This window comes from Gallus gallus, chromosome 2 (assembly GCF_016699485.2).
Source record: "Gallus gallus isolate bGalGal1 chromosome 2, bGalGal1.mat.broiler.GRCg7b, whole genome shotgun sequence".
Lineage (NCBI taxonomy): Eukaryota > Metazoa > Chordata > Aves > Galliformes > Phasianidae > Gallus > Gallus gallus.
In genome coordinates, this window is record NC_052533.1 from 137,577,182 (window position 1) to 137,593,676 (window position 16,495).

The 16,495-nt window shown below is 42.1% G+C and overlaps 1 protein-coding gene across 24 annotated transcripts in view; it reads right to left on the reverse strand.

Annotated features, from left to right (window-relative positions):
* The window catches only part of MTSS1 (MTSS1, I-BAR domain containing), a 118,420-nt gene that overhangs the window by 90,466 nt on the left and 11,459 nt on the right, over positions 1 to 16,495 (reverse strand). For all 24 annotated transcript variants that reach the window (XM_040679289.2, XM_040679190.2, XM_040679180.2 and 21 more), the window contains exons 2-3: positions 12,018 to 12,079; positions 9,457 to 9,530 (exon numbers count right to left, since the gene is read on the reverse strand). In XM_040679289.2, the coding sequence (XP_040535223.1) occupies positions 9,457 to 9,530; positions 12,018 to 12,079 (136 nt within the window). The remainder of the gene's footprint in view (positions 1 to 9,456; positions 9,531 to 12,017; positions 12,080 to 16,495) is intronic.

Below are 16,495 nucleotides of genomic sequence, written 5' to 3' on the forward strand. Positions count from 1 at the left end.
TGGGTCTAAGTGAGGGCAGAAGCTGGTTGTCCAGACGAAACCTCATTAACAATGCTATTTATCATGCTCAGCAGAACAGACACCAGCTCTGATTCACAACAGACCAGCAGCCACTGCAATAGCTATTACTCTTGGGAGAAAACGTCCCCAACCCCTAGGCTTGTATTTCACTTTGAGGTGGGCTGAAGCAATGCCAGGAACACAACACACAGATCAGTGTGTTCTGTGTCTCCATTCATCAGCTCTCCTTCGGGGGGGAGGGAAGAAAAAAAAGCAAACACCCCACTTCCAACATTCTGGAAAATGCAGATTTTTGGACCTACATAATACTACACACTTCAAGGTGTACACACTACTACTGGAGCTATGGCAGCCACAACCTCTGCCTCCTTGTTTGTCATCAGTCAGATACTTGCACAGGATTGCATCAAACTGTGACATACGCTCAAATACAGCTACGGAGCGAAGTCTCAGCCAGCTCCTTGATATTAGTTACTATAGTAACCCATCCCTCGGCACAAGCACTCACAGCAGGAAATCATGCAGATTTCTATTTTACATAGTAATAAATGCTTCAGAGGAGAATTTCACAACAATTGTAGGGGTTGGTTGTACAAAGCCAGACCTATTCTGCCCCGTGACTCCACCACGCTGCAGTTCGACGTGCTCTCCTCCCCTCCCACACACACTATTGCCACTGCTGTTAGTTTTGAAGTGGTTTCCACAAAGCCTGCGTTGGGATGGCTGCTGCAAAGGTTGCAGCATTGTTCAGCTTCATCAGGTCAGAAAACGCTCTCATTTCTACATGCAAGAAACCCTGTTAAAAACAATAAAAACAAAAACTGTAAAGGAAACAATTTAAGCATATATAAATGTATGTTTACACGCAAAGTCCAGGCATTTCATAGGAAACACTTTCAGGTCACAACCCAAAGATCCATTGGAAATAGCCCATCTTCCTTTCTTTCTCTACCCTGAATGGAGAGAAGGTCACATTAATTTGTAGGAAAAAAACACTGTCAGAAGCACAAAGACAAATGGAGGGATCGGAGCCCTGAAGTGAAACATGGTAATTATTTTAACTTTTCAGAAGTAGTTCTACAGGTTGGACTTCATCAAGTGTGTGAGTAGAAGAGGAAGACACAGGACAATGCACTTCTTGTCCCAGACAGATGCTAATTTTCTCGTGAAATTCAAGAACAAGTGGGACTCTTCCCCATCTCTCTAAATCAGCACATAAGGCTAAACAGTGCAAGTTTTGCTACCTCTGCCAGGGAAGAGAAGATCAGGCAACTGCTTCACCAAATAAAACTAACACACAGGGGAGGAGAGAAGGGGTGAACAGCTTGCAGAGCAACAGGGGCAAACACTTGTGCTGGCAACACCTGACAAGTCGTCAAGTAAACAGAAGGACAAGAAAACAAAGCTGGCCTATTTTTAAGCAAACCTCATTATTACCATGAACATACAGTGCTTCCCTGGAAGCAGCAGGTATGCAAATACGAGATGAATCATATCACCAAGTCAATCACCTGGCAGCAGGAACGCTAGTTTGCATGGTCACACACAGTGGACATGAGCAACCTGCTGTCCTGACACTTCTGCAAGTGTGTGGAAGAGCATCCTTCTGGGAGGCAGATTGTATGATGGAGAACAAAAAAAACCTGTTAGACAATGCAAATAGCACTGGTGCTTTTGTTAAAAACGTGATAGAGCTCCATTGTTCTAAACATTCTGCTCAACATCAGTGTGCTAGAGCTTGCAATTTCAGTTTTTCTGCATTAACTCTTACGTCATTGAAAGAATTTCTGTCCAAGGGGAGGAATAGACTTACAGAGTTGGAGAAGACATCCCGAGTCAAAGCATGCATTTCTACATTGCAATCTGCACACAAATTGCCTTGTAGATACAAAGAAATGCTTTAAGAAGTTAAGGGATGTGCAGACCAGTATGCAATGAAGTTGAGGTAGCATGCCTGAATTCTGCTCAGGTCAATACTTGCTTCTCTAGAGGTCTAGTGAACTTGCATGAAGCCAGCTGACAGCATCAACCTGATCTTTCAGCAGCGCAGTATCTCTTCTTGGAAGCTGCCTCCAACTTGACCAACAATAGGAAAACTGCATTTCAAGGCACCTGTAAAGCACAAGGACGAGGCAGCAAAGGCACAGCAGCTGCTCGGCTGCCCCCACTGTATCTTATGGGCAAGGTCCATAAGGCAAGAAGCACTGCCCTACTTTACAGGAACTCTAGCTTAGTCTGAACTGATCTTTAATTCTCTTCCCACAACACACACTGCCTCCCTTCCTGTCTTAAGGCAGATAAATATAAATAAGATATTAAATAAAATGTAATGAAAATTCATCAGTTGCTATCCAACCGGTGACAGATTAAAAAAAGAAAAGCTGCAGCAACTCTCTTGTTGTGGTTACTACAAAATTGTTGCTATGTGCCAACCAGCAATTTATCACATCAAAAGCTGGCTGAATTAGCCTGAAAGAAGATCTCCAACCACAGGAACATTTGCTACACTGGGAAAAACGACCGCCAACCCAAACGTCAGCCTTCATTTTCAAATCCACATCCCATTATCAAATGGATGCCTTTGCATCTTCGCCTCACACACTATCATAATGAATGTCCTTCAGATAATTTATTAGTGATCTATCCCCACTGTTGTCCAGACTGGATGTTTAAGATATTGAAATCTCAGTTCTAATTACTAAGAATGAGAAATCTCCTTGGAATTACAAGGGTAGTATTTAGTAATTAAAGTGTAGGAGCTGTACATGAAGATATTATGTTGTCACAGAATAAGAGACAGCTCTTGGAAATAACAATCCATTCACCCATCCCAAGTCTACAGAAAAACAGGACCTGATACTCTCTCCTACAAACAGTAATACAGTCGTTTAAGAAAGAGGGAGAACTACAGCTGGCATTGAGTATCTGCTTAATTAACTCTGCACTTTCCCTCCTGCCCCCACACTCAAAGATTTCTGACTCAAATGACAGCAAGTAGATTTACATTCAGTAGGAGAGAGGGGTGGGACAAAGGCCAGCCATTCCCACCTTGATACAGCTGCCCACTCCTTGGATGAAATACTAAAGAAGCTTATTCATACTTTCCCCCTCAACCTTTTGTTTTTCTCCTTCGCAGAGGTTATACCACTGTCTGCTGTCAGCATCCACAATCACCTGGCAGCTTAGTCACTTCCCTAACAACCTTCTTAGCAAAGCACTTTAAGCTCAAAAAATATTACGTTGTATGACAAATAAAAACTCTGCTTATATGCTGTACTGTGGACGGCACCAATGGGGAGTATAGAAGATATAGAACTTATTTCCATTTATCATCATGGAAAGTTCTTCTCAGGAATGAGCATCAGAGAAGCACAAATGTTGCCATCAATGCTGGGCTAGATTTTGTCTTGCTTTTAAGAACAGAGAGAAAAAAAAAAGTCAAAAAGACAAATAAAACTCTTTCACACGTTCACCCAAAGAAAAGGCAATGGTAACATTTGAGTCCTACAGCAGCCCTCTAAATCCTCTAAATAAAAAAATAAATTTGTTAATAAGCAAAGCACTCCAACCAGTGTTATTGTTCCCATCCCATTTTGACTGCAGTGTTACACATATGTAGGTCTCATAGCTTTAGCACTCAAAAAAAAAAAAAAAGCACTTTCAAGTCTCATTCCTCAAAATGCAACCAACGTGTAAACATGCATCCAGTTACAAAATCATCTACTGAAGATTTTGAATTGATCCCGCGTTGTGCGTCATCTTCTTGAAAGCACAATAGAAGATTGTATGGTTCATTTAAATAATTTTCTTCCTGATCATTTTACATTTGAAAATCTGCAAGAAAATGCCTGGACTGTATTATTTGGCTTCAGAGACTCCATGGGAAGAATAAGTGCTTATTACCAAGTCCTATCTTAACTGACAGGAAGCTCAAACAAAGGTTTCATTATTCCAATATGAGCATCTGAAGTTAAAGAGGAGTCAAGAAAAACAAAACAATTGATCAGTGAGAATCCCTTGCCTCATGCCCAGCTTTCTTTTTACTCTCAATTTATGCAGAGAACACCCTCACAGCTCCCCAGTATGCCAAGGGCATACAAAGACATTTGCAAAACGCTGTAGGCACTTTAGGTCCACTGCTGCAGACAGTGGTAAGTGCTTTCTACCCCTGTGCCCAGGCTCAATTTCTCAATTTTAAGAAAAATAAATAAAGAACTAAGCAAGCCACCGTTCCATTGGGTGCCTGACCGTATGTGACACTAAGCATACGTCCCTGGGGTCTCACTGTGCCTTGTTTGCAGCGAGTGAGCTGTCAGTTCAGAAAGCCTAAGCACATCTACTTGGAAGATACAGATACTAATTCCAGCACTGCAACAGCTTGTGCAGCTTGTCACCTTGGAAAAACACTCAAATACATAGAGTTACCCTGGCCAAGCTGACAAGGAGACATCCAGAATAAGGGCTACCTAAAGGTATGTTCACACAATACTTGAAGCAACACATGTGCAGAGTCTGCCCATGAATACAAACCTGCACCAAAGGTACCATTTTAAGCAGCTTTATTAAAGATGAAAGGCAGTCACTGATGACTGCAGTACAAGAGCTACCTGCTCACTGCAGCACAAGCATTACCTGAGGCAGACGTTTACAGATATTAATCATATTTAATTTTATGAGTAAAAGCATTAAAGCATATTTACATTTCTGAGCACTGATAAAGTTTAATGGGGCCTGAAAAAAGCAAGGCAGACTAATACAGAACTTTATCTAGACCAAAATATCCTTTTCCTCAAAAAGAGAAGCATTAAAAGGGTCTGATGTTTTTGGTACCCTGTCATTGCCATGCACCATGAGGGCTCCAGCCCACTTCCTTCTACAGGTCTGCTCAACATCCCTCTACAGCTGGTTGGCCATCCACAGCTCTTCCCTCCTCAACCTCAAACCCACCCTACCCACCAGGTATCCTCAATCAGATTTTCCTACAACTGTTTTCAGTAGCTCTGTGTAACATTACAGTCCTCTCAGTCAACTGTAAAGGGAAAGAGATGAAAAATATAAATAGTACCTACCTACTTGTAGGTACTATTGTCAACGTTACCAAAGGCAGGGAAAGCATACCTTTAGTAGAACTTGTGAAGTTGGAATGAGGCAACTTCAAATAGCACTGCAATTCATGGAATCCAACTGGCCACACAAAGCCATGTGATACACTGAAATGTATGCTTTAACTAACCTGTTTATATCAAACACACCTATGTATATGTAAAGCCCTTCACTATGAATGAAAAACAACAATTCCACAAGAGTGGGTATCAGCTGCCTCATTAACAACCTCCCTTTGAAGATCAATTTTAAGCTTCCGGGTAAATCAAAGCTTTGAGATCATCTTCCCATAAATTTTAATTTGCACCTGTGAAGATGCAGATAGGCAAGATTGTTTATTTCCATGGAAGCTGCTGACGGTGTATTAAGTAGATAGAGAAGAAGTGTGCGTGTCTTCATACGACTCCTGTCATAACAAGGAGGACAGTTATTCTTACCTACTTCAAGTTCCTGAATACTAGTACTTATCTACAAAGAACATTCAAATGCAGCAGAAGCAGAAAAATACTAACATACAAAAAGCAAAGCAATTTACACACTTCCTTTTAAATACTGTTCAAAACCAAGTTACAATTTGTTTTGATGTGGCATTGGGGATGCACAATTCTTGCTTCATAAAAACAATTTTTAATAAGCAAAGTATCAGGTAAACAGCTCTTAAAGGAAATCAGATTTAAATCTTTCATGCTTCAGTGAGAACTGATGCACACAGAACACTCAACGTTTTGGATACTGAAAGACTTACGTACGTGACAAAAAAAATAAACAACAAAGTTTAGATCATCACAAGAATTGAACACAACACTGAAAGCAAACTTGACTGATGTTCAAAGGTAGACCAAAGCATTTATTGAACATTCGTGAGTTTCAAAGACTGGGATTTAAAACTATTTCCAATTTTCATGAATTACTAAGAAAGTTTTCTTTCTTAACAGTATTCTCTCTAGTAATTAGAGAGAAGTAATATCAGATGCCACTACACACTAACAAGCTCTGCCAGGCTCTATGTCAGGCACAGTCTGAACTGCAAGATAAATACCTCGATCTTACAAAAACTCAAAATTGAAAAACATGTAAAGTGATTTCATTTCCCTGCCTCAAAAGCTACAACGTGAGGAAAATACAGAAAGTAGAGTCGGCTCATCCAACTGTTGGTTTTACCATAGGCAGAGCTCCAATCATGCCCTCTGTCTGAATTCCAAACTGGAATGTAAAGCCGAGGTCTCATTATTACCCTCAGTGAATCAGAGGGAAGTAAGCTACACAGACATCATAGAATCATTATAGAATCACAGAATGGCCTGGGTTGAAAAGGACCACAATGATCATCGAGTTTCAACCCCCTGCTATGTGCAGGGTCGCCAACCACCAGACCAGGCTGCCCAGAGCCACATCCAGCCTGGCCTTGAATGCCTCCAGGGATGGGGCATCCACAGCCTCCTTGGGCAACCTGTTCCAGTGTGTCACCACCCTCTGTGTGCAAAACTTCCTCCTAATATCTAACCTAAACCTCCCCTGTCTCAGTTTAAGACCATTCCCCCTTGTCCTAACACTATCCACCCTCGTAAACAGCCATTCCCCCTCCTGTTTACACACTCCTTTCAAATATTGGAAGGCCACAACAAGGTCTCCCCGGAGCCTTCTCCAAGCTAAAGATGCGTCAAAAATGGAAAAGCCAACATTTGGGAACAGTAATTATGCTCCATGGTGTAGAGAAAGGTATCAGCCGGAACAAGGACTGGAGTTGATGGAAACGAGCTCTTTCGCTCAAACATTTGGTACCTGCAGAGATAATTATCTCTTCTTGTGTGTGTGTGTGGACAACACACAAGCACTTTCTTCTTTTAAAGCTAATGCTGAAGCAAACTGATTAAAAAGCAAAATTGGTAGGTCTTAAAATAACAGACCACTTTCTGTAAAACTATAGGCAAATGCAAGCAAAATGCAGGACCTAGCTTTACAACACTTTGGTCACCCAACAAAGCACTAACACCGTGCCTCAGAACAGGCATCTTTTTCACATTTCTGTGCAAAGTTCTCCACAGAAGCATTAGTCCATGCTTTGATAAGCTGTCCTTAGGATTCAAAATACGCCAACCCTCAGCACCCTCATCATGGGGTGTGTCTCACACCTCGCCTCTCCCCTGCCCTCCTGGTTTATCTTCAATATTCATGGATGGATTTGAGAAGAGGATGCACCTGTGCACAGGAGCAGAAAAGTTGAAAATTAACATTGCTGACATTGGGTAACCTTTTAACTGGGGACTCTCCAAGGGGCTTCAAGCATAGCCGTGCATTCAATCAGAAAACAAAACGTAACATTTTACAAATTGGAGAAGCAACAGGCAAAATTTAACACAGAACTATTCCAAGATAGAAAACTCATCAAAGGGAACTAGGAGCATCGGAGAAGAAAAACAGAAGTTTGTTTGCTTCTGCTTTCTGAAGGTGCTTTTATACTAACTGAAACATACATTTTAATGACAGTTTGCCCCAGTAAGCCATAGAGAGTTTTACCATCACATTCAATGCAAGATATTTAGGATATTTTCCCTGCCCTGGCAAGATGGGGGGGGGGGGGGGGGGTATTTTCTACAGGGCCAGTGTGAAATTTCAGAGACACTCCAAGGCAATAGACTCGTTATGTGTAAATACTCAAATAGGCATGAGTGAAAGTTGAGTTGGGATACAAATCAGAACCAACTCTAACTTGGAATTTTGATTCTTTGCCCAGAACATCACTTTCCAAAAATAAAAACAAAATTCCCTTCTATCCTTTCAGTCAGGAGAGGCAGAAAGACAGAACAGAGGAACTATACAAAGTTGGCAGGCCTAGATTCACAGAGCTTCTTTTGTGAAGGATGTGTTCTAAGAGATAAGAGACAAGACACGATGCTTGCTGGACACAGTCCAAGTAACATAGCAGAAAGTGCAAAATACCCTTCAATACCCACACAAGCCATTTTTGTCAGAAAATAGGAGAGTTTCATTCGTTCTGTATCTGAATGAGGTTCTGTAAGCCTGCCAGCACAGCCAGAAGACAACACAAGTCTCAAGGATTTTGGTAGGGCTAACTTTGTTTTCCTTTTGGGAGACAGAGGAAAAAGAAATAGAAAAGAACAAGCTCAAAGGGAAGACATTTTAGAAATCCAGCTTAAGGGCTGCCCCAGGTTCCATCCTTAGTTTACTTTGCTTTCTGAAAAGTTGATTATTTTACTTGAGTAATGATGCAAAATTTACAGAAGGCATGCACAGAGTGAAGGAACTGCAAATCAGAATGTAAATATTAGCTTTAAAAAGGAAAAATCATTGTTCCCTGTTGTCATTCTATGGCTTGATATGTGCTCCAGCAGCTGCTGCTGCTCCTCTTAGCCAGAAATGGCAGGGGGGAAATGCAAGTCTGGCTGAGCTTGCACACTGCTGACAAAAATGCAAACTCCTCACATTAGCAATATTGCTTTATTTCTATCCAACTCAAACACCAAGGACATAGTAGGACTTCAAAAAAAAAAAAAACACATTACCAAGCCTCTAAGGTTAGAGGGGACCAAAAGCCACTCACTTGGCAGCAATAATCCAATTCAGAACTACTCTTCAGTGACGGAGCTCAGGGACACAGTGACCATGGGGACTGCCCTGCCTCTGCATGGACATCTGCACATGCTGCCTTGGTCACTGGGCATCCAACATCACAGAGAAGCAGCCTTTTGTTTTCTTCCAACTCAGCAGCCTGGAAAGATTGCCAGCTGTACTGTTTTGGCCTGCCTTGTAACCAACAAGCTTACACTGCCACCAGAGAAGCCCACAGAGAAGGCAAATTGTTTTTGGTAGTAATGTCGAACTTCATGAAGGACAAGGGAAGACTTGCCTTAAAAATACAAGTACAAGCTACCGTCATTGTTATACACAGACCCCAAAGGCCAGAGCACGAACTGTTATCAGCTCTATCATCAGCAACCCTACATTCAGCTACAGCAGCTGAATAGCAAGTCTTACAGATTTTATTTTTACTTAAGGTACAGAAGCACCAGTGAATACAGATTTCAGTAAATCTTGCTTTCTGAAATATTATTCATCAACATATAATTCAAATGGTAATTAGAAGAGTTCACATGATTGATGACACATTTAAATTACAGGTTTCCAGCTTTTTTTTTTGGTAAAGAAATGGCAACTTCCTTTTTCACATGTCACGTTTTCAATATGCAAGTCCGTACAACAGATGTCTCACAGGATCTGCTTGTCCATGAAATAAGTTAGACTTTTCTCTTACGACAAATGGTATAAACCACGCAGCATTCTGTTAAACTCAATATTGACACATCTGCTTACCACGTGTATTAGTAGCCATGTCAGCCACTTTCTGAAAGGCGTCCAAGAAGGCAGCAGCTGCTACTACTGTAGTCCTGAAATGCATACAGATAACAAAACATTAGCACTGTCTCATTGCTGCCTATTTAATTATTGCCAAAAACATTTAGGCTTATAAAGAATGCCACTGAGACCCTGCAGAGGCCACAGAAATATTCTCCTTTCTATGTGATTTTAGCCTTTTCCCTCATTCCTTTCTTAATCTCTTCCTTGCTTTGTGTCAGCACTATGGACTTGGAGGCAGCCAGGCTAATTCTGCGCTGTGAATTGTGCAGGACAGGTGCTGTTTCAAAAGAGCACAGCCATCCCCCTTCTAGCTGATTTCCTCTGATGAACTAATATTAAGCAGTCAAACATGAAAAACAAATCTAACACGCATTATACTGAAACCATTAGTGTACAAATTACAGCCACTGCTATTTCCAGGGTGCATGTGTATTTTGAGAATAAGTATGCCTTATTTTTATACAGGATCCTGGCCAAACGCTCTCCTAAATCTTTCATTTGAGTATGAGCATTTCCTGAAACGGAAAATAACAACCTCCTAGAAACCATGCAGGTTTGGATTTCTTGGGTAAAAGGGAAAACAGTGGTGGGAGGGGAAGCAATTCTCCCCTCCAAAAAGGAAGATTTTCTGACGCAGTGCTCCAGGAGGAGTGAGCAGGGGGCAGGTCCCTTTCCTGAGAGGGATGGGACCTCTCTGCTCACCCCATCTCCCTCTGTTTGAAAAGCATGCACAGACCAACACCTGTTCAAGTGGATGGCAACAGCAAACGCCAGTTACAGATTTCCAGGTGATTTTGCTCTGCCTCAGATTGCTGTCAGGTTTGTGATCGTTTATATTCTGGTTGATTCAATTTAAATGAAACTGTTCTGTACCTTCAAATAATTGAAATAAATAAATAAATAAACAAGAACCCACCCACAAAAAAAACCAAAAACAAACAAATAAAAAACCCACAGGAGAACAGCAGGAAAGCTGATCCTCAGCCAAAAAGACCAGAGAACTCCGTAATTAGGGCAGATTTTATGCAAGCCTCACTCCAAATATGCTCAAAATACAGAGGACATAACTGGCAGCATAGCAAATGGCCTACAGAGAGCACAAAAGATCTGATCTCGAATAACAGGCATGAGAGGTCCAACCGCATGCATAAGGGCTCTTCAAGTGCCCCAGAGATAAAAGGGAACACAAAAAAAACCCAACAAAACCAACCTGACAGGTCTCCAGTTAGCTAGTAACATTTAGCCCTGGAAATAGATAACCTTTCCTGGGATTTTCCTCAGCAGTGTTTGTGATCTTAGTCCTCCAAACTCACAGATAATGTTGTTATCCGTGTGCGATCTTGTTAATTATTAATTATATTGCTAATAACAAAGTTCCATTTCTCCGCCAACAAGATCCAGGCAGAGCTGGCTCCAGCTCAGGTGACATCTGCTCTCCCCTATGAGAGCACAGAGAAATGAACCAAAGGCTCACATTTGCTAACAGCAAATCCTCAAGCACAGGCTTTCAAGCTGCCTGCTTGCATGCTCCCCAGCTAGAGAAGTACTACACTGAATGCACCACTATGGGACGGGGAAATACAACTAATTCTCATTCCTTCCAGAAGGTTTGTGTTTAAAGAGTATAAAGAGAGGAAAAAGCTCTCCATTCCTCTTTTACTAGTTCCCCTACTTCCTTCACAGTCCCTTAATGTGATGCGATTGCTGGAAAAGGAAAAACCACACAGAAGTATGATGTTTTAGGTATGGCAAGGGAGAACAGCAAATTCCAGTCATTTAGGGCAAATGGGTCTAAACAACAGCTTCCTGAGAAATGGTTCCCAATGCAGAACCACAAAATATACTGCCAGTAACCAAACCTATGACCTCTGCTGGTGCTGTGAAAACACACTGACGCTCTGGGGAGCATAGAAGAAATGGTGGTTTAGTGAGTTTGGATTTGTATTAGCAGAAGCAGACTTTACAAGACAATGAATTCTAGAGATAACAGAATTGGTCTGAGTGTGAAAGACATGGCACTTATTAATACAAATCTGCAGAAAGTAATCCAGAACGCAATTTGCAAATAAAGTAAGTTTTAATAACCACTGCAGAAAGGTCCGGCACAGGAATTCCTTTGGTTTTTAAAGCAGAAGAAAGTGCTGTTAAGACTACCAAACACTCTTCAGCAACTTTTTGAACCTTGTTCTGATATAAACCTTCTGTATTCTACAGACATAAAAATGACAAGATGTGTCTAATTCCATATCAGCCCATTCACTAAACAATACATTATCAAATTTTCCATCAGAAGCCATGAAATTTATTTCTACATTTGTTATGGACTGTTGGTGATAGGTATGTATTTGCCTAAATACATTACAACAGCAGCAGCAGTGTGAGGCAATTACAAACACGGATGCTGACTATGAAATATGTACAATTTTACTGGGACTTGCTTAGAAATTACCCTGGCAGAAGCTATATTTAATCTTAACATTCACACACACAAGTAATTGTAGGAGATCTCGACTTACCGAAGCTGAGACTGCAATTTCCCAGCTTTATTTATAAAATCTTCCCACACTGGGTAACTTCCCTGCAAGAGGAGAAAAGAAAATACAATAATGAATACTTAGATTGAACGTTATGTTTTTGATACTGCAGATTTCAAGTTCAACTGAAACTAGAAGCTGCAACGATGACTTTACTGAATCTCTCACACCAAAATACATTTTCCCAGTAAGTGTTCTCACACATTCTTTAACACCAGTAAACAGACAGCATGTAGCTACATGACGAGGGGAAATGGTTTTAAACTGGAGTAGGGTAGACGTAGACTAAATATCAGGAAGAAATTCTTTACTGTGAGGGTGGTGAAACACCGGAACAGTTTGCCCGGGGAGGTTGTGGATGCTCCCTCCCTGGAAGTATTCAAGACCAGGCTGGATGGGGCTTTGAGCAACCTGGTCTAGAGGGAGGTGTCCCTGCCCATAGCAGGGGGTTGCAACTAGGTGATCTTAAATGTCCATTCCATCCCAAACCATTCTAAGATTCTATGGCACTCCAACTGGTTCTAAATTCAGATGAATCTTCCTCCTAGGACCATGATAGAGGAGGAGGGAGGAAGCTTGATAGACATACGAGCAAAAACATTGGGGAGGAAATGGGATTTCAACTGAAGAAACTCCTCACTTTGTATGAGAACGGTAAAGACAAACCTATGAGAAATGGGGTGCTACGACACTGCAGTAACATCTACAGCGAATCTCCCAAAACTAAGAGCAGAATTCCAGTTGCATTCTCCTACATATGGACTCCCTGTGCAATTCCCAGTTTCCCATTCTCTTATTGCAAAGTATTTTATTTTTTAATAAAGCTCTGAGTTGCCCAAGAGACCACCTCAAACTGCCTCAAAGTGACACAAAACACAGAGTAACCCTAAGGCAATCATTCCCAACAGCTGCAGGATTTCCTATGAAACAGCCCCAAATGACCTCAGAGCTGCCTTCTGAACTGATGCTGGTAAAGCAGTACACCATTGAGCAATCACATGCAAAGTTTTTAAGGTTTAATTCCTCTTGGAGTTTGCTGTGAACTTCTCCCCTATTTTTTTAAAGTATGGTAGGAGTCCACGTTTTCATTAAGAGCTGCGACACCAACTGTTCTTACAAGTTAAAAAAAGAAGTGCTGATCTTTATGGTAAACTACCATTCTTTTTAGACCTAACTAATGTCAACTTGCTCCCTGCAGAACAAGTGCAAGTTTTCTGTTAACTGCAAAATCAGTGTCAGAAAGAAACCTCAAAACGTTCCCTAGATTGGTGTCTAGTGAGCAAAAAAATATATCCATGCTTCCTTTACTAAAGATGTAAGCCTTGCTACTGACAGAGCACCAATGCAATAAAGCCAGGTAAGGCAGCTTCTCAAGGCCAGCATTACCACAGCTCTGACTGGAAGAGGCTGCAAGCCATTGGCTGTAATAAACTCAATCCAAACCTTTCCTTGCTCTACCACAAGAGGCCACATCTCATCTTCTTAGGAGGAAGTTTTTCACACAGAGGGTGGTGACACACTGGAACAGGTTGCCCAGGGAGGTTGTGGATGCCCCATCCCTGGAGGCATTCAAGGCCAGGCTGGATGTGGCTCTGGGCAGCCTGGTCTGGTGGTTGGCGACCCTGCACATAGCAGGGGGGCTGAAACTCGATGATCATTGTGGTCCTTTTCAACCCAGGCCATTCAATGATTCTTTGATTCATCTTCTTTGGGCCAAAGACAACCCCTTCCCCAAAAGCAGCCAAGCCAATCCAAGCTCCTCATTGCACCCTGGTGAGACAGCTCCCAGAAATTCACGCACCATGGCCAAAATGACTACAATTAAACTAAGGGTTAAAACCAAGGTCTTCCCTTGGACAATGGCCTTGGTTCATCAGTCACAATTTAACATTCTCTACTAATCATATTTTGAAAAATGAGATGTCTCTGCATAGATGTTGTGCATCCATCTCCCATACAGACACTGCACAGCGAAGCTCAGTCAGCAGAGGAGCTTGGCAGCGCCAAGACAGACACTACCATAAGCATCTTGGGAACTAAGCAGCTACTCTCAATATTCTTCACTGAGTATTGTGTTTGCTTTTTTGGTGGGTTTTTTTGTGTGTGTTTTTTTTCCTGTGAGCAATGTACACCAGGTGGCCATAAAACCTCATTATATCTACACACGACGAAGCCAGTGGGAAAGGGAGAAAGCAAGAAAGAAGACACCCGTTATCAGGGTGGCAAAACCTAGAATAAAGGAGCTTTGTGCTGTGCAAAAATTGCCAGGCATTTAAAAATGAAACCTACTTATTTGAGGGGAAAAAAAAAAATCCATTTCCTTAAACCTATTAGTCTTGCTGAAATCCCCTACACTGAACGCCATCTCTCTCTGCAGTGGCTGCATTTTGGAGTTTGCCTGCATGCCATATATGCATTATGCATGGGTACGCCAGGAGCCTTGAAAGCCCTGACAATTAGCAGCAGGGCCCAGGGCTTTACTGGATTCTTGAGCAAAATGCAAGCTGACAAATGGAGGATACCAAAGCAGCCTGATTATGTTTCCTTCTCGGTGATGTATTATCCTGCTAACTGTGCCTAATGGCAGGCAGGAGATTGACACCAACTTTACGCTGTGGGGAAGCTTAAGACAGTCCTATCAAAACATAGCTCAGGAAGAAAACACCTTTATTTCTTCTTTTTCCGCCCCCCTTCTATTTGTTTATTTATTTATTTATGTGCAGGCTGGCCACAAAGAAGGCAAAATCGGAGCATTCATTAAGCATTTCCATGACTACTTATTCTTTGTCTTTAAAAATGATTTTCTCTCTAAATCACAACTACTTAATTAAGCTTTAACAACCCACTCGTATCAGTTGCTAAATTTGTCTGGTTAAAAATATACATAATATATATCACTGTAATGTAATCTTTTCACCTAGGCACTCCTACAGTGGCGCAACAGCACCTTACCTCATATTGGGCAGAAGAAAACAGCAGTGTACTTTGTTTGTGCTCCAGTAGAATTTGTTATTTGCCTTTCCCCTCTGCAGCTGAATCAGCACATTCATCTCTCAGTAACATGTAACTCAACGTTGCACACAAATCCTACTGTCCTGCCCAGAAAGCACCTCCACCACCATACTCATGCTGAACCCAAACCATTCTGATCCCAGCTAAAGCAGAAGCGCATGACACTGCCACTTTGCCAGTCCTAACATGAGGGGTTTTACCCCACCTCCAGCACCTGGGGAGCAATGCTTGCTGGGTCAAACCACAACAACACAGTAGATCAGTAATTTTTTGAAGTACGTGCAGGCCTCCGGGACCCTAAGAGCAGCTCCTTCTCCACAACCTCTCCATGTGCCTCCTCTGTTCCATCCTCGTTTGGAATTACAGCTCTTGCTTTCATCACAGCACCCATCAGGAGAAATACAGTAGTGGCAGAAACCACATACCGAATAGCCATGAAACTTAATCCTCAATTCAACACGTATTACTTTCTCAATTTAAACACTAAGAAGCAATAGAAAGAATTCACTGTCTGTCTATTAAGTCCTTTTGTGCTGTAAAGACATTTCTGGAAGAGAATTAAAACAGTATTTTTAAATGGTGCGTTTCCCACAGCTCCTTCTGCAATTTCCGATTTCAAACATTCGATAAAGGAAATCAATTTTCCCTCTTTAACATCAGGCTCAGGTGCTGGCAGTACCCATATGAACAGCAGGATGCCTTTCCTCACAGCCCTCCTCAGAGAAGCTCATGGAAAGAGCCGTAAGCATCTGGGTCACAAATCCTCATTTTAGCTCCTCACAGGTTAAAATAGAAATCTGTTACAATCCAGGTTCGTTTAAACGGCCTTCTTGAAAACCATTAATGACTTGATTTGGGGCCTGTCTCCCCCAAAATACACTTGTGCCTAATTGTTTTTTCTTCTTTAGCCATCTCAGATCCAACACTCCTGCACCATAATGCTTTTGTCAGAGGCATGAAAGCCCCCCAGCCCCTGCACACATCGTACCTTCAGCACGAGGCTGTCACTGGTAAGCCATAACATCCCATTACCACATCTTATTGCTTAATGAGTCGGTTTACAAGCGATTAGTCACCTGATGCCAGGGCCCAGCCACGCACCAGCTGATCTCCACCAGGCAGGGCACTGCCCTTCTGCCTCCAGGCTGGCAAACAAGATGGTGCCTCACACCTGTCACCTACTTCAACAGTCCCCAATTAGAGATGTGGAATAGCCTTCCCTTAGGGATGTGCACAACTAGTATTGCGAGGTACCAGGCCAGGATGGCAAAGCACCTGCAACTGGATATCAACATCCAGACATACCAGGCTCCAATGGCCTCACTGCACTGAGCCCAGCAGTTAAGCTCATAGCACCTTGGGGAAAACAGATTTCAGCAAGGGCATAGCAGGCACGGGGCAAGGAGGAGGCCCTGAGCAATAGAAAAGTGGCAGAGGAGCCCCAGGTG